The 18,995-nt window shown below is 34.8% G+C and overlaps 2 protein-coding genes across 4 annotated transcripts in view; one reads left to right on the forward strand and one right to left on the reverse strand.

Annotated features, from left to right (window-relative positions):
• The first annotated feature begins 651 nt into the window (after window positions 1-651).
• On the forward strand, window positions 652-2,948 carry LOC125844705 (scopoletin 8-hydroxylase). Its single transcript, XM_049524034.1, has 3 exons — window positions 652-1,240; window positions 2,043-2,376; window positions 2,638-2,948. The coding sequence occupies exons 1-3, from the start codon at window positions 720-722 to the stop codon at window positions 2,890-2,892; spliced, it is 1,110 nt and encodes a 369-aa protein (XP_049379991.1). The 5' UTR covers window positions 652-719; the 3' UTR covers window positions 2,893-2,948.
• Window positions 2,949-7,427: 4,479 nt separating this feature from the next.
• Window positions 7,428-18,995, reverse strand: part of LOC125845287 (uncharacterized) — a 30,030-nt gene continuing 18,462 nt past the window's right edge. For 2 of the 3 annotated variants that reach the window (XM_049524771.1, XM_049524769.1), the window contains 5 exons: window positions 18,744-18,809; window positions 18,590-18,656; window positions 16,242-16,330; window positions 9,624-9,750; window positions 7,428-8,417 (listed from right to left, as the gene is read on the reverse strand). In XM_049524771.1, coding sequence (XP_049380728.1) covers window positions 8,322-8,417; window positions 9,624-9,750; window positions 16,242-16,330; window positions 18,590-18,656; window positions 18,744-18,809 — 445 coding nt within the window. In that variant the 3' untranslated portion in view covers window positions 7,428-8,321. The remainder of the gene's footprint in view (window positions 8,418-9,623; window positions 9,751-16,241; window positions 16,331-18,589; window positions 18,657-18,743; window positions 18,810-18,995) is intronic. The other variant, XM_049524770.1, reaches the window with a different exon arrangement.

Genomic DNA, 18,995 nt, shown 5'->3' on the forward strand with positions numbered 1-18,995 from the left:
GAAACCATTCTTTGACAATGAGATACTAACAACTATTTTTTCCAGTTGACTAATAACCAAAAAAAAAAAAGTGTGATTTCATCCTGTGATTATAAGCATTTTTTAAAAATTTACTCAAATACTTTAAAAGTGTTTAAAAATCATTTTGACTTGAAGATACTTAAAATAAGTTAATTCAAACAAATTGTACGTATCTTGTCACATGAAACATATCTTAATATGATAGGGTAAATATTGTTCCTAAAACTTCACTAACCAGAAAATATTGAGTTGGAGTAGTGTGCAATTGATATTCTTTGCAACTTGATAGAATTTTATTCAAGCACAAAATATTCTTCTTTGTCTTCACCTACTTAAAGGTTCAAAATCATGCTTTTATGAACCTTACATCTCATTGGAGTCTTGGACATCCATATTATATGATTTTGTATGTTGATTCTTATACAACAATTAAACTAATTCAAGCAAGGGTTAGAAAAAAGAATCAAAGAAAAATGTCTTCTTCATTTTTTCATACATATTTTTTAATGTTCAACTAGATCATATTATATTTCCAACAAATTCAAATGCCAAAATCTTGCTTCCTAAATATAAAATATAATTTAACTATGTAACAAAAAAAAAACATTACTATAAATTGGTATAGATAGGAAGCACAACTTCCTCATTCAAAATCACAAAATCTTGATTCATCAAAAAAATATTTCCAAGAATATAATATGGCCCCAAGTATTGATGAAAGTAATGCCTTGTTTGATTTTGTGGTCCAAAAGGGTAATGGAGTAAAGGGACTTGTAGACAATGGCATTAAAATGGTACCAGAAAGATACATACAACCACCAAAAGAGAGAATATTAATTGACAAAAAAATCATGAATTCAAATGATGATATTGATCAACTATTGGTGGCCATTGATTTATCAAAATTACATGGTCCTGAACATGATCAAGTGGTGGGAACTATTACAAAGGCTGCTGAGACACTTGGATTTTTTCAAGTGGTAAATCATGGTGTAACTTTGGAGTTATTGGAATCACTTAAAGGTGCAGCACATAACTTCTTTGCCCAACCACCTATGGAAAAGGCTGTTTATCTAAAAGAAGTGAGTCCAAGTCCTTTGGTTAAATATGGGACTAGCTTTGTACCTGAAAAGGAAATGGCTTTGGAATGGAAAGATTATGTTAGTATGATGTATACTAATGATGATGAGGCACATGCACAATGGCCTCCTCAATGCAAGTAGGAACCCTTCTTCACTTTCTCTTTAATTTGATCACTTTCTAATCCCACTTTTTATGGAAGGTTGCACTCTTATTATCAACTTAGTTTGATCTGATACGGAGTTTATAAAATAAAGAAAGATTTTTAAAAATTTTGGTCTAAAATATGTCATAAATGTTTGTGTGACTATGAATCATTTCATTAAAGTTAAAATGAGCATTTTAAAATTAAATTGTTTTCTAAATATAGAAAAGGTCATTTTTTTTAGACGGGCTAAAAAGAAAAATAAGTCATATAAATTGGGACAAAGGGAGAACAATTATAAGTGCATATAAATTATATTCTATTAAATAGAGCATATTGTCACGTGCATATTAATTCCTCAAACATTACGTGTATACTTAGTTTTTTTAAAATTTTCAATTATATACATGCAAAGTGTGAAAAATCTATCCTATTAATGTAGTTTAACTTATGTAGCAGGTAATAGTATGTTATTACTTTTATATTTTATGAGTGATTATTTGCAAGTGACTAAGGATGTGTATAGTATAAAGGAAAATATATGTTTCTCATATTTGATTTGTTCATTTTCTCTAGTAAAATAAATTCTTTAAAACTCGTAAATATGGCTTTCATTATGGAAGTAGGAAAACAAGTTTCACAAGCGGTGTTCCACATTAATTATCTCTTCCTCATCCTCAACCACTCCATTCCAATAATGTTTGTCTGTATTATATATAATTGATTTTGGGACAATACGTTTTGCTAATTATCACAGATAAGAAAATAAGTTTATTTTATTTTTTTCACATGTTAGGGATGTGGCTCTTGAATACTTGAAGTCATCAACAAAAATGGTGAGGATACTATTGGAGATATTATTTGAAAATCTTGGAGTAACACTAGATGAAGAAAAATTTGAATCACTAACAGGGCTCAAAATGGTAAACATGAATTTTTACCCAAGTTGCCCTAATCCAGAGCTAACCGTAGGCGTCGGACGCCATTCGGACATGGGAACCCTAACTGTTTTACTACAAGATGGCATTGGTGGTCTATATGTTAAACTTGAACAAGATGTGGAAGATGAGTGGATTGAGATTCCTCCCATTCCTGGTGCTTTAGTTATCAACGTTGGAGATACCATGCAAGTAAGAATGGATTTCACTTTTATACACTGACATCGTAAATAATTTTTTACACTATATTATGGTTTGTTGTAATAGATAATCAATCTTATTTTCTAGGTTATTGATTTCATTTTTCGAACAATTACCTATAGCTATCTTTTTAGGTAACCATATAGTATATTAGAATAAATTTACATATATAAGTTAATCTTATGAAATTTACACTAGATTTTAACATAATCAAAGGAAATGGGGCCTAATATATTTGGATTTTGGATTTAGATCTTAAGTAATGGGAGATACAAGAGCGCGGAGCATAGAGTTCGTACAACAAGTTCAGAATCAAGAGTTTCAATTCCACTGTTTGCTACACCAAAGCCAAGTGAAAAGATAGGGCCATTGCCTCAACTTGTGGAAAGTGATGGAGTTGCTCACTACAAACAAGTCTTGTTTGGTGATTACATGAAAAACTTTTTTGGAAAAGCTCATGAAGGAAAAAAATCTCTTGATTTTGCTCAGAATGATGATTCTGCTTAAGTTGTATGTTTATGGGGGTTTCTTCTTCTATTTTTATTCCCAAAAAGTGCTTCAAACATGCACAAATAAACAATTGTACTTTGTTGTAACCGTTTTGAGTTTATCTTATCAAGTTGACTTTTAATAAATTGCTATGTGTACTAGTTTATTGAGTTTTAAAATAACAAATTATCAATAAATTGTCATTTCCTTTATCATGGAAAAATAGATTTAAAAAAAAAAAAAAATTAGTATTGCCTTTTCTTTTTCCTTTGTAGTCAAGTCTAAAGCAAAGTATAAATTTGTCAATATATAAATGAAAGACGATAATAAAGGGTTTCATCAAATAGAGCTTCGCAAACGTTTTTTCTGTATGTGTAGGCCAACACCGCTTGAAAATAATATATTTTTTTTAAAAAAATAGAGAGACTTCAATATTATATTATTCTTAGTGTAGAGGAGAAGTTTAGATGATTATCAGTGTACCACAATGAAACTTCTGAGTTTCAATCATGAATGTCTTATGAGTGAAGATTTGTCAATATTAGATAAAGAAAATACATATACGGAATGATACAATTGATAGAAATTGCATATTTAAACAATTATATAAGATTCTAAGCCACTAAATTAAAGATGTTAAACATGTTCCTCTACTCAATCTTATTCATTTGATCAAGAAGGCATTAGACCATGCCTACTAGAGCTTGATGTTCACACTTAACACACAATCAATGGATAGTGCTAGTTGGCTATATGAATTTACAGGTAAATTCTACCCCAGACATGTTAGGACAATAATATCAAATGTGACATTACTTCTATCGTTAGATCCTTCTTTTGGAGAAGGATCTACCCAGATGGTGTATCCATGCTAATCAAGTGTTAGTCCCCAAAGATAAACAAGTAAATACCTTTTTTGATGTAAGGCAAATAGGTCTGAGCAATTTAAAAAACAAGATGATTTCTGAGGTTCTTCATAAGTTTTTTACTTGGATTATTCTCAACTAAATAGGTTGGCTCTAAAAAAGGGGAGAGTATTGTGAAAAAATCTTACTAACATAAGAAATATCATACTTAGAACCAAAACAATCAATGTAGTAATGAGTGACTAACCTTTCATGTAAGACTTTGTATATAATCTTGTTGGCAAATCATACCATATCATATATTTATATAAAAGAGAACCCTAGGCCCACCTACGTGGCGCCACCACAAGCTAGAATTTCCTTTTAAATTTATTTATTTCCAAATATAGCCTTCCCTTTTCATGAAAAGATGTGACTTTTATGAAATGTTGTGACTTTTATGAAGAGTTGCGACTTTTATGAAGACTTACCAAAAAAATAGTCATCCCCTTTCATGAAATGATGTGACTTTTATGAAAAGTTGTAGTTTTTATGAATAGTTGCGACGACTTTTATGACAAGTTACGACTTTTATGAAAAGCTGTGACTTTTATGAAAGGTTCTGACCTTTCCGAAGGGTTGTAACTTTTCCAAAAAGTTGTGACATTTCTGATAAGGCATAATAAGAATTTGTTCACACTATCTTTTGTTGTCTATAAATATAGGAATTTCCTCTCATTTCAAAACAACGAAGAACTTTTCTTCTTCTTTCTTATGCACAATTAAATATTCGAGTACTTTGCTCCTGTTGAGTGGCTCACTGATACCATTGTTTTTGTATCAATATACTTGTGAATAAAATTGTTCCATCCTGAGAAGATCTATTCCATTAAACCTCGGGTACTAAAGGGGAATAATTTCCTTAAGGGGACACTGTGCATTGAGTGGGCTCAATTATTTCCTTTCTGTTTCATTAATATTCTATTGTAATAGATCCTGATATTTATTTTGTACACATTAATTTATGCTTATGATATTAATTGTTGTTTTTGGTACATGTTTTAACCTTTGTTGTTTATGTTTCTGCAAAACTATTGTTAAAAGTATTTGTTATTACATATAAATATTATTTATTTATTAAAAAATATAAAATATCTCTCGTGGATGTTCATCTTATTTCCCAAAAATATCAAATAGTAACACTTCTTGGAGGCAAAAGGATAAATTACAAAAATCAAATTAAAGATGATTGATTGAAGGATAAATGATGAGATGTTATAATTATTATTTTCCTTTACATTATTAATGTACGTTACTACGTAATCTTGTATGTAAGATAATATAGTGTTTTAGTTTTAATGACTGATAGATTGTGAGTATTATTTTATAAATTCGGTGATATTAAATTTCCGCGCGAAGCACGGATAATTTTACTAGTATATATAAAAGAGAACCCTAGGCCCACCTATGTGGCGCCACCACAAACAAGGATTCTCTTTTAATTTATTTGTTTCCAAAATTAGTCTTCCATTTTATGAAGAGTTGTGACTTTTATGAAGAGTTGCGACTTTTATGAAAAGTTGTAACTTTTATGAAGAGTTGTAACTTTTATGAAGAGTTGCAACTTTTATGAAAAGTGACTTTTATGAAAGGTGGTGACTTTTATGAAAGATTGTGACTTTTTCAAAGAGTTGTGACCTTTCCGATAAGGCACATTAATCATTTGTTCACACTACCCTTTGTTGTCTATAATTAGAGGGATTTCCTCTCATTTTAAAACAATGAAAATTCTTCTTCTTCTTCTACACAATTAAATATTCATCTACTTTGCTCATGTTGAGTGGCTCACTGACACCATTATTTTTGTATCAATACACTGATGAATAGAATCGTTCTATCCTGAGAGGATCTATTCTTTTATACCTCGAGTACTAGAGAGGAATAATTTCCTGAAGAGGACAATGTGCATTCAATGGGCTCATTTTTTTCCTTTCTGCTTCATTCTATTGTTCAGATAATGATATTTTTTTTTACAGTCATTAATTTAGGCCTAGGTTATTAATTGTTGTTTTGAGTACATGTTTTAAACTTTGTTATTTATGTTTATGATTTTGATCATTATGTTGAAGTTAAGATATGTTAATCAAAAGTTTGATGTAATCATTAGATTATTGGTGTCATGTAGATTAAAATTCTTAAACATGTAAAATAAATGAGTTTGATTTTTATAGAGTTTTCAGTGGCTAAAAGATCAATAAGATGTCCAAGAAGGGACTTTTGAGTGTTCAGAAGTTATGGTGGTTCCACATTACAATTGAGTTTTAGTTATTAAACTTTCTATCTTATCGAGGTTTTCAATCGATTATTGACATAGAAAAAAAACAGGAATGTAGTGGGATGGTCAGTATTGTACTCAACCTTAATAAAAAATTGGGGGTTCAAATTTCGAATTGGAGTCAATGAATTACCCCTCAAAGTAGGATGAATCCATATTAATCAAATCTTAAAGAAATAATTATCTCAAACATTAGATTAAAAGTCCCAAAAAAAATTAAAGTTTTAACCATATTGATCGAAACATAAACAACAAAATATGTCTTTTGGCTCTCAAAGTAGTGCCATCGACTGCGAATGATTTTGAATAAGTGACTTGTCAAGACATCATTTAATTCAAATTATTTGAGCGACATACATTATTTCATTGAACTCCAAGGCATATGTTTTAAAATTTTAATTAACTTATCAAGTATACAACTAATTACATAAGATGTATAACATTTGGATTATGTATGTAGAGGCCTTGAATAGAAGAAAAACTCTCGCAATTGATGAATAAAATGTTTGTACCATTTTTAGAAAATACAAATATAGACAATGAAACAATTAAATATCTTTACTAAACACCTTGGTGATGAATAACTAAAATAAAATGAAGAATTAATAACAAAATGCATAAACACTTAGAATCAAATCTTTTTGGTTTGAAGATTTAAAAAATATTTCATTTCATCTCTGGATAAAATATTCTTGACAATTTATCGTAGGGTTGTACCCACTCGAAAACACTTATACTATCAAATGTTCAGAAGTAGATTATTAACATAGTTCACCACCGCGCGAAGCGCGGACAATTTACCTAGTAAGCTATAAAACCTATGACCTTAAATCTGCAAAAGTATTTGTCACTTTTTTTAGACAATAAAATCAGATTGGTGCGAGTAATGAACCTTGATAAATTTTGCTAAAACAAAATACTTTCACTGTTATTGTCACATCTTTTCGTATCATCTCCCAACAAGTTTAGCAAAAAACATATTTGAGAAGGCTTCTGGTCCAAATGCACTATTATCTTTTTTCAAAATATATTCTTTTTCATTTCATCTCTTATGATATTTCGACATAAGATCATAATTGATCTTGATCCATTGACCTTTTGCTTCCCCTGTGCTCCGATAGGGATTTTGTCTAGGGTTTTAGAGAGAGCTTCTTTGGAATCATACAGGTTTTGCTGAATATATAATGCTATTAAGTGTACCTCACCTTCACAAAAATTAACTTTGAAAATGCATATATTTGGTCTTTATTTAAAAATCAATCTTGAAAAGGAAGTAAAGTTTTATAAATAAACATAGTTCCCAAATCAAATCCATTGACAAGACGAATTGTCACAATAGGAGGCCAGTAGCTCTTGGCAATATCCTATTTATGCCACCAAAACTATTCAACTCACCCCTAAAAAGAATCAGTATGTAAAGCCAGTCCAGTATAATCTAAGGTTATTTTCTGTAACTGTTGTGGACTCAATTTGCGTTTGCACTGAGAAATGCAGGCTCTTAGAAAGAATACAAAGACAAATGAACCTCCGTTTGGAGAATTAAGTAAAAGTTTAGAGGTAAAACTACTACCCTAAACCCTGTAAAGTTTCATCTTGAAAAGGACAATCACTTCCATTTTCAGTCGAAAAGTTGGTTCTGAGAAAAATGATGATTATTAATACAAATCTTGAACCCTGGACAAACTGATGGATGCATAATTTCAATAATGATAAGCAGGGAGAATATTGTGGATGGTGCACCTCCTGGAAGCTGTACAAACAATACCATTGCTAAAGCACAGTAATGAAGGGATATGGATGCTACAGACACAAAGGAATGATCACCAAGTATACCACGAGAACTGACAAGTGAAAAATATCAACGAAAATCCAGAATTGTAAGTCAGTCGGTGTAGATACAGTTGCATCCACTACTTATGACTTACACCTCCACAAAGCATAAAGTTAACGGCTATATTTATACCACCTCCTTCATTTGCTCAAGGATCTAGCTGGGGTCGAAATCAACTTCAGTGAATCATTACTCAGGTCAGACAATATGTTCTTCCATGATTCACACATTAAAGCAAACGGAGCAATCTTCACCTTCCTCTACATACACTCCTTTGTACACTTCCAAATGACATGCGGTCTGAAACCTTGCCCTCTAACAAAGACTTTACACATTCATCTAAAGCTCAGCCTCCACCAATATCTTCCTGCTGCACTTGCTAGAATGTGCAACTGAATTCTAGTTTGGTAGATGTGTATAACCATGTGAGCGAGATTTAGCTGGTTCTTCTAAGATTGCCTTCAGAGCAAGGAGAATCATATGCACCTTGAAATGACTTCCCTGTTTGTGAAATCACCAGGAGCGACGAATGCTGCTTCCATAGAAGAATATAATGACTTGTTAGAACAGAAAATCAGCATCATATTGATATGTATGCTTCTATTAGTTACATGTTTTCCAGCATACTGTTTAGAGTAAAGCATTGCCTTAACAAGATAAGCAATAAACAATGATTGTACCAGGTTCCCAGAGACTACAAGCATTTCAAATTTTATTCACTTCTTTTAAAATTGTGATCCCTTTGAAACAGTCTCAGGGTAACTTGGGCTTTGACTGTAAAGAGATGGAGGTTCTATTTTCATACAGATAAAGCAGTTACTGCCTCTACAGGAACTGCATTTAAAAAAACCACAGGAAGATTCACAAGAAACTGAAGAAAGGTGGCAGGACTGAAGTCTACATCTGAATGCCCCTTGTCTGCTGAGTTGGTGGCTGCTTGGACTCGTCATTGTCCATAAAATATCATTGTCTTGAGTATTATGTATGTAATAGTAGAAGTAAACATTAAAATAAGATTGACCAAAGGTTGCCAATACAGAAAACGTAACATCAAATTTGAATTTGATTAATTATTTGAAATTCTTAAAACTTTTGAAAATAGTATATAAAAGACATAATAAATGGCATGGTGTAAAACAGTCTGCAACATAATGTGAAGAATATTCTGAAGACAACTGCAGTCTTTTTATGAATTGCAAGGTCATATTTCAGCTTTGGTGCATGTATTTTTGCAATTTTTGGCCTTCGCTGGTCCATGTCCAACTCCACTTTAGACCTACTGCATTTCTGGAAAGGGAGTGAACAAGAAGTACCTGAAGAGTTGGAACACTACACCACACATCATCTGAAGGACTATTTGGCTTGAAAGAAACAGTTGAATTTTCTAAGGCATAAGGACAAACATACTTAGCCTTGAACAAAGATGCTTTACTAGTTTTTTGGTGCAACTTGTCTCTTGTAAATGATGTACATGCAATGTTAGACATGATAAGGGAGTCACACGACTTGTAATTTCTTTTTACAGAACCGGCTCAGTGCAAGTTTGCCATCTATGGAAAAATTCATTATTTATAGAAAAAACATTCTGCAATATATCAAAATAGAACTAATGTAATACAAATAGGGACAAAAAACTACGATAAAATGACATGAGGTGCAAAGGCATCATATATATAGAAATATTTTGAGCATAACCAGAAAATAAGGTCCATCAGGTAAGGTGAATCAGTATACAGACCTTGGTTCCAACCACAATGGTTCCACTTGAGGGATGAGTAATACATGCAGTAACACCTTCAGTTGTTGGAATGAATTGATTTTGCTTATGTGGGCTCTTTACTCCGTAAAACTCTTGCATTTCTTCACTATAAGAAGAATACCCTCATTTAAGCAATATTCTCAAAGAAAAAATGAACAACATTGAGGGTGTGTTGAGTATGGAGTTGGTCAAAATGTTTTGGAAAACATTTTCTCTACGAAAACAAGTTCTTTTAAAATGAGGAAACTGACTTCTCTAATTAAAGTAAGGAAAACAAGTTCTATAAATGACAATCCAAGTTCATTGTCTCTTCCTCACTCACCCAACATCCCAACCCCTGCCGCTTGTCCATCCCACCCCCTATTAACTATCTTATCTTCTGTCTATTTTTACTAAGTCATAGGATATATTATAATTTTATTCATCTCTTGTTACTATTTTATTATAGTGTGAATGTCTCCTAATGCTATGGAGCTTATCTAGAAGTAACTATTAGTTCCTATTGCGTAAGCGGATAATTGCCTATACTTTAGCTTAAGTTTAGTAGATAGTTGCCAACACGTTAGCTTAAGTTTAGTAGATAGTTGCCACTCCTATCATGAATGACGAGTCACCTTATCAAAAACTATTTGGTAGATCTCATAAGTCCTGACAATACCACCTTAAAAAATATTGGTTATCTCTATTACCCATGGCTTAAACCTTATATATACCAAAAATAAAATTGAACCCCGGTCCACCCCATGTGTATTTAGGTATCTCTCAGGCTCACCATGCTCATATATGCTTTGACCCAGTTCAGTCCAAAAAATATGTAAGTCATGATGTCTAATTTTTTGAAAAGAATTCACTTCTAAACAAATGTTCATCCATTTACGGAAATATACTTCCAATTAAGTTGGGATATCGACTCCAATGAGAACAGTCCAACAACGATTCAAACTCCTCCTCTCTCAATTCTGTCACTTATCTCAATCCCTGTAGAGTCCAACTCTAACAATACAACCTATTCCCCTAGCGATGCTCACTCCTACAACAATGGCCAAGTACCAGGCAGAGACATCAGGTAATCCGCAACTCCCTGCCCCTTCTTCTTCACAACTTCGTGTCCCTTCTTCTTCACACGACACTACTAGTTGCTACACATATGCCTCTACTCACATGGTAATGACCCTCCAGGTCATTTCTGTGTTATTGCCTTCTTTTCATCGTTTAGACCGTTCCTATAGAGACCCAAGTCATTTATGACTTACTGGGACTGACAATTTGGTCACATGGTTATTCGTTTCGATTCTGTGCAAGTTTTCGTGTTTTGGAGCTTTTGAAACTTGAACAATTGACTTCGGTCAAAAATTTAGAAAGACAGCCTCAAAATGCAATTCTAACGGTTATGTTAGCTCCAAAACATCGAGTTAGTCTAGAAGGACCTTTTGTGCGGATCTCGAGCTAATCTTGAGCCCCTTTGTGGAATTTGGCTTAGAGTGGAGCTTGGGTGTAGGACTCACTTTTTGTCGAGACGACCTTGATTGAAAGTTTTGACGGATTCGTTGAGTTCGAAATGTCGAATTTGGTAAGGTAGCATATTTTGTTTGCGAGCACTGGGTTCTGAACGAATCCCGAGCACCCCGTTGGAGATTTTGGCATTGGCCAAAACCAACTGATGCACATCAGCTGGTGCAGACATATTTAACCTTCGCGTTCACAAGCTTCTAGCCGCGTTTGCGATAGCTAGAAGACTGTCTCCTCGTTTGCAGGCTTCTGACCGCATTTGCAGTGGCCAGAAGACCTTGTCTCCTCGTTCGTGAGGCCTTAGCCACGTTCGCGAAGGCCAGCATGGTTGCCTTCCGCATTCGCAGAGGTTAGTGAAGTTACACTCCGCGTTCGCGAGCCAGCCGTCACATTCGCAAAAAGTAAGGCCTTGACCCTCTGCGATCATGGAAGGTTTGCCCGCGTTCGTGATGAAGCTTTTGTCCAATCTTTTAAATAAAGACCAGACGCGTATCAGCTTAGTTAGGAAATTTCAAACTCGAATATCTTGAGCTACAAAGCTCCAAATTAGGTGATTTCAAGTCGTGGGTTTCCGGAAGGCTCGTGGCTACGCGTTGTAGTGATCGGGGATTGCTGAGGACTACTTGTTTGAGGTATATTCCCCCTAAAGTGACTTCCAGCCCTCTTGATGTTGCTTAAATTGGTGTTTTATTGCACGTTGTTGATTATATATGTTCCAAACCCCAAAATGGATCCCGTTTTGGGATACAAGTTGGAGAGCTTGGATGAACCTTTTGACAAAGTCAATTCTAGGATTTCCGACGCGGGTCACACATTCTCATTTTGACTCAAATTTTGTCTGTCTCTGATTAATGTGTTTTTGGTGTCTAAACGACCGCTTTGACGTTGTGATCCTATTTTTGATAGTGTGGCAGCATTCGGAGGCCATATGAAAAGAACAAGCTTTAGGGTTGTGAATTTGGAGCACGTGCGGTCTGCTTTGAGGTAGACTATGGCTTCCCAACCTTTAGGTTGAGCTCGAGAATGTAAATGCATGTTGATTTGTGTGAATTTGGGTTGGGTGGTTAGTCGATCATGCTTACATACTCAGAAATCATGTTTTACACTTGCTTCGGGTTATTTCGGGACTCGTTGGCACGTTGCTCTTCTTTTTTGACCATCCCTACCTTGTGGCTTGATTGGTACTTTTTTCTACTGATGTCGGAAGCATGTTTTGGCCTTAGTCTAGGTGTAGACTATTATTTGCCTTAGACTAGCTGATTTTGGAACCGATAGGCCTTAGTTCTGCTTTGTCGTCGTTTCGAACGACTTAGCTCCCTATAGAATGATGTAGGAGACTTAGGTTTGATAGAATGAGCCTTAGATTAGGTGATAACTCAGCTTTGATGACCTTTTATCCATAACTCCCTCTTTCTATGGCCCTTCGATTTACGATTAATATTTCGAGCCTTGCTTGGCGACGTGGGAATGGATTCAATTTAGGCTTGGAGTACTATATTGATTACCTTGGTATGGATGTCGTTCCACGGTGGTACTATGATGATGATTTGGCATGGAAATCTTCAGCAGCTTTATGTTTGCAGATTCAAGGTCTGGTCACGCTGCTCTATTATTGGTCATAGATTCGAGGTCTGGTCATTTGATCTACAGCATCAGTCCATGATTCGGACTCTTTATCCTCTACAGAGTTAATACATATCGGCTAGATCCTATTGGTTCTTTTGGAGGCCTATCCGCAGTTCAAGGTCCGAGCTACGCACTTTCTAGCTTTGGATGATCCTATTGGTTACTTTAGGATGTTATCCATGATTCGAGGTCTGGGCTACGCACTCTCCAGTTCTGGATTCACCGGGTTCTGTTTTTAGTAGGTATAGCTATTTTGTGTACCCGTCGGGCTTTTGGAGGTCCATTCAGGTTTTTATTTAAACTTCACACGAGTGTACCTCCTAAGCTTATGGGTCCAGTTAGGTTTTAGTTACTTACTTACTTCATTTCAGTCTTTTCTACACTCCATGTGCATTTCTGTTAGATTTCTGCTCTTTGATCTTTGTTGTAGTAAATTCTCGCTTTTCATATTGCCTTTACTTTTCTTGCTCAGTTGGCCTATGATGCCTACTTAGTACTTGTTGTTTTGGTACTCATGCTACACTCTGCATCTGTTTTGTGATGCAGGTTCGAGCATCAGCTATCAAAGTTGAGATCGAGCAAGCAAGCGTAGTATTCGTAGGTGAGAGTGAGCACGTGGTTGTCCTGGATCATACCTGTCTCCATCTATATTATTTGACTAGTCTTTTGTGTTTTGACACCAGTCTGTTTGTTTTGGTCCACTTTTGAGACTTGTACTATTTTATTTAGTAGCTCTATACTCGTGACTTCTAGGTTCTAGGATGGATCTTTTGGCTTTACGTATATATATGCTTTGCTTCCGCTCTATTCTCCTGTTATTTCTATTAAATTGTTTATTCTTGTTTAGCTTCTACCCCTATAACCATTACTTGACATTTCGGGTTACGAGTTGGCTTACCTACTAGTGGGTTATAGTATGTGCCATCATGACCTTAGAGATCGGGTCGTGACACATACCAGAGATGCAAAACCATAGCTAGCAACCTACAATCCGTACAGCCAGAGAAGCCACTCCTCCACCCTTGTCATCCCAACAAAATCCAAATCCAGAAACCAAGCAGTTAAGCCCTCTCCTTCTATACCTGCTGCCCTGATTCCCCCAACACCCCCAAACCGTATTGTAACTTGGTCACAGAATAATATCTTCAAGACAAAAAGAAAACTCTCTTTTCTGACACATTTGACTCCTACACTTGTAACTTTCAAACAAGCCGATAAACATGAAGAGTGGAGACAAGCCATGAGAGTAGAGTATGATGTTTTAATAACCAAACCATAAAATTGGTGCTATCTATAGTTATGCAACACAATTGGCCAATCCATCAACTTGATGTCAATAATGCTTTCCTACAAGGAAAATTGGATGAAGAAGTTTCTATGCCTCAACTCATTTATTAATCCCCAATTTCCAACTCATGTTTGCACACTGAAGAAGGCTATTCATGACCTCAAACATGCCCCCCAGGCTTAGTAAAATATTCTGAGTGAACATCTGCCGAGAATGGGCTTTGTCAAAACAAAATCTGAAACCTCTTTATTTGTATGGAAGCATTTGGATGTAACTATTTATGTGCTTGTCTATGTTGACGACATCATAATCACTGGAAAACATACACTAGTTATTAAATTTGTCATCAAATTCTTCGTAGAAATATTTTCATTGAAGGATTTTGGCTATCTGAACTACTTCTTGGGTGTTGACGTTAAGAAAGTACCGAACGGTCTCATTCTTTCACAATCAAAATACATTTTGGGCATACTTTCTAAACTGGATATGGACAATTGTAAAGGTGTTCGTGTTTCTACTCCCATGTGTTCCAGATTACCACTTGAGTATGCTGATGGTTCTCCACCTACTGATGCCACGCGCTACCAGTGCACACTTGGAAAATTGCAGTATTTGTCCCTCATTCGTCCAAATATTTCTTATGAAGTCAATAAATTGTCACAATGACAATTTATGCATGCTCCTACTCATGAACATTGGACAGCGATTAAAAGAGTATACGGTATCTCAAAGAAACTGCAAGTTCAGGACTTTGCATCCTTCGCAGCTGACTCTAATTTGTATGTGTATGCTGATGTGGACTGGGATGGCGATCCGAATGACAAAATCTCTACATCAGGTTACATCCTTTTCTTTGGGCCAAATCCAGTCAGTTGGTCGTTAAAAAAGCAACATGATGTGCCCCCAAGGCCTAGCTCAAGTGGCAAAAGGTGGAGGATTTGTGGCTTAGGTCGCAGGTTCAAGCCCCACACCATGCAAAGCGAAGCCTGGTATTTAAGTGGAGAAGGGTAGAGGGGCGGGCCCATTATCCACCGAGTTTAGAAGGCTGTGATTGGTCCAAAGGGCGGGTCACAGACGGATTTCTCGATTATCAAAAAAAAAAAAGCAACATGATGTGGCTTGCTCATCCACCAAGGCAAGTATAAATCAATCGCCAATGCACTTGCAGAGCTCACTTGGGTGAGAGACTTCATGAGTTACATGTGACGATTTCGAAGTAACCAACAATCTACTATGACAATGTTAGAGTTACTTATTTATCTTACAACCTAGTGTTTCATACCCGTATGAAACATATTGTTGTAGATTTTGCATATGTCCATGACCAGGTTCAATCTCATTGAGTTCATGTTACTCATACTCATGCTTGTGATCAACTTGTTAATACCTTCACCAAGCCACTGCCTAATCAGCCTTCACTAGATATCGTTCCAAGTTAGGCATTGTAATTTGTTACACCATGCCTAACTTGAGGGGGTGTATTAACTATCTTATGTGCTGTCTATTTTCACCAAGTCATAGGATATTATTTTATTTATCTCTTGTTACTATTTTATCATAGTTTGAACAAGTCTCCTAATTCTTCGGAGCATATCTAGGAGTAGTTATTAGTTCCTATTGTGTGGGCAGATAGTTGCCTACACTTTAGCTTAAGTTTAGTAGATAGTTGCATACACTTTAGCTTAAGTTGGTTGTAGTTCATGTATTTAATGTTGGATGACAGATTCAATAAGATGATCCCTTTGACCTCCTCATCTGAATCTTTATACCCACCCCTTAACCCCACCTCATACCATTCCCATCGTGTTTAGTTAGATTACATATAAATACTCTTGGGATAATATTTATTTGCTTAATTACCAAACACTAGAAAATAAGTAAAAATTCTATTTGTTTTCCAAGAAAACATTTTAACACACCGTGCATCCCCCAGATTTTGTCAATTTGGCCAGTTAAGAATCTAAGTCGAAAAGAAATCATATGTAAGGATCTGCAGCAAGTACGTCAAAACTAGAAACAGAAAATCAGAACAGTCCACTAAGGCCATCAAAGAAATCATATGAAAAGATCTACATCAAGTACCATGAAAGTATAAAAACAAAAAAAACTCAACAGTCCACTATGAACATCTAATGTAAATATGTCAAAGGAAATAACAGAAAACTGAAAATTACTTGAAATCCACATGGCAAGGGGAGCTTCGATCTGGATAGAAATCCAAAAGATAGAGCCCATTACTTGACAATGATCCAACAACATAAATCTGCAGCAAAAGAAATTTCAGTAGAACATAAGAACTCACATTGCAGAAAAATATTCTACTTGAAGCAAACAGATATGTAAATTGTTATAGAATGTTCATAGACACATCTTCATATAGTATACATAGGTATAGCTATTGATAGATTTTCTTATTTTGTTTCCTCAAATAGTTTTACTTGTACAGAGGAGGCGTATCCAGAATTTCAGGATGATGGATGTGTTAACTTGTACAGAGGCATATCCAGGATTTCCGGATGATGGGTGTGTTGACTTGTACAGAGGCGTATCCAGGATTTCGGGATGATGGGTCTGTTGAAGTGTGTGGCCATCTCATCTAAAAGCTTAAGTTGTTAGAGAGAGCACATTTTTATAAGTTAATTATATTCTCAACACACCCCTTCACATGCGGGCCTAATTCTTTTTCGTGGGTCAAGCACGTGGAAATTCTTTTTGATATGGGTGGCGGTGAGATTTGATCCCAGGACCTCTACCTGCTCTTATACCATGTTGAAGCGTGTGACCATCTCATCTAAAAGTTTAAGTTGTTAGAGAGAGCACACTAATATTAGTTAATTATATTCTCAACAGGGTGCACTATTGCAGATAGGTGGATCTAAGATATAAATTCGATCGATTTGACATTTAGGTTCTTATTACTAAATATTGTTTAAATTATAAAATTATAGGTCCAAATTAATTTTTATCTATTCAAAGAGTGTATGTGTGTGTGTGTGTGTATATATATATATATATATATATATATATATATATATTTCACACCGAAGGTATTGAGATCGACTGAACCCATTGATTGTATGTTATATCATCTAGTACTACTAGTTTTATTAGTTTAATTATATAAAAACAATTATAGTGTCAAAAAAATTAGGAATTTCAAAAGTCACAAACTTGAAAATTTTGAAAGATTAAAGATATATATATATATATATATATAAAGTGCTACCAATAACCATGTGTTACCCAATTTTAGAAAGAAAAATAAAACAAGATAGATATAAGATTCAAATTTCTAAACTCACTTAGAGAGGTGCACCCAATCATCATTGCATTATATGATACTCTAGTGTGGATTCACATAACTCTCTCTTGGAAAAAAACGAAAAGAAGATTACTCCATTGTCTCAGTGTTTTACATAAATCAAACACTATAAAGGAGGGTAAGCTGCAAATAACAACCAGACCACAATTTCACTTCAAATAATTTTTCCGAGGTTTATGTTCCATGCAAAAAACAAAGAGCATGCAGCATCTCCAAACAGCATTCACAAAGCACTTTCTCCCCCTTCCTCCGCCCCCAAGGCTTACCCAAAATGAATCAAGAAGAAAAGATATAAAAGGATGATCCACATAATTGTAAATCAGCCTTTGAAACAGGGGATCAGACTCATAGAAACAATCCACTGAGATATAATCCTTGCCCAAAATATCAGTATCTTCCATCTAGTTTCCTCATGCACAATTAACTGATGATGGTTTAATGCAGTCAAGTCGAAACCAGTTTCTCTCACCATCCACATTATAGAAACAAACAAGCCATTTTGAATGGTATTTTCAGTCATGATCTTATGCATGGGAGATGATCAAAATATCAGCATGATGGCTTAGGGTCAAAAATCAGCAGAAAACACTCGTAAAGTTTTAAAATTATAAATTAAAATGGAGAAAAAAAAGCCTACTATCACCTGCTGCTACCTCTCATCGACAACAACAACAAAGCCAGTGAAATCCCACAAGATGGGGTATGGGGAGGGTAGAGTGTGCGCAGACCTTACCACTACCTCTTAGGAGTAGACAGATTGTTTCCAAAATACACCAGCTCAAGCAAATCAAAGAAGAAATCAAAATAAAAACTTTTTGGAACTCTTAGTACTTAATGATGCCAAAAGACTTCTTATTAAATGCATAATACTGTATAAAATAGGATATTAAATTGACCACTCCTCAAGAACATATAACGGACAACTGAATTCACTCATTCCCTCAACTTTCAAACAGATGATAAATTAGAGATGAAGCCCCTCCATACCAATACTTATCATGGCCAAGTGCGATATGAAATTTAAAACACAGTATAAGTGACTAATCTAAAGTATATAAAACCAGATTTAAGAGAAAAAAACCATTATTTTTGACAGAATAGCTTCTAACAATAACCATCTTAACAAAAATGAATCTACGGTACACTGTTATAACTCAAGGGGAACTAAAGAAGTATGTGCAGCAGAAGGATTAGTCTTACAGAATATGCTGGTATCCATGAAGGTTTCCGTAAACAGCGTAAGTTAGCCAAATCATTGAAGTCATCCCTACACTCGAGAAGAAGATAAATTATGTAAGATAATAGTAAACAGATCGTCCTTTAGAATACTGAACTAGAAATGTCTTTTACTCACAACCAAGGTGGAGGAGGACAATGAATATGTGTGACTTTCAAACTATGGACATCCAAAACACCTGACCTGTAAAAAAAAGAAAGGAGACTTACAAACAACTAAGGAGTAGTATATGTATTAGTGGCAAAACAAGTCAGCACCAACACTTTGGTAGTATGTCACAATTAGTTTCAAATAAATAGCTAATAATCAATACTTAGGAATAAATATTGCACACGAGTATACATTGACAGACAGGAGAAAGTGGTGATT

Source organism: Solanum stenotomum, chromosome 11 (genome assembly GCF_019186545.1).
Source record: "Solanum stenotomum isolate F172 chromosome 11, ASM1918654v1, whole genome shotgun sequence".
In the NCBI taxonomy this organism is placed as follows: Eukaryota; Viridiplantae; Streptophyta; class Magnoliopsida; order Solanales; family Solanaceae; genus Solanum; species Solanum stenotomum.

What these genes read in the sequence shown, in the direction of transcription:
- LOC125844705 (XM_049524034.1), top strand. Translation starts at nt 720, where the DNA reads ATGGCCCCAAGTATTGATGAAAGTAATGCCTTGTTTGATTTTGTGGTC. An exon ending in CAATGGCCTCCTCAATGCAA is followed by an intron (nt 1,241 to 2,042) that starts GTAGGAACCCTT and finishes TTCACATGTTAG; the next exon opens with GGATGTGGCTCTTGAATACT. An exon ending in ACGTTGGAGATACCATGCAA is followed by an intron (nt 2,377 to 2,637) that starts GTAAGAATGGAT and finishes TTTTGGATTTAG; the next exon opens with ATCTTAAGTAATGGGAGATA.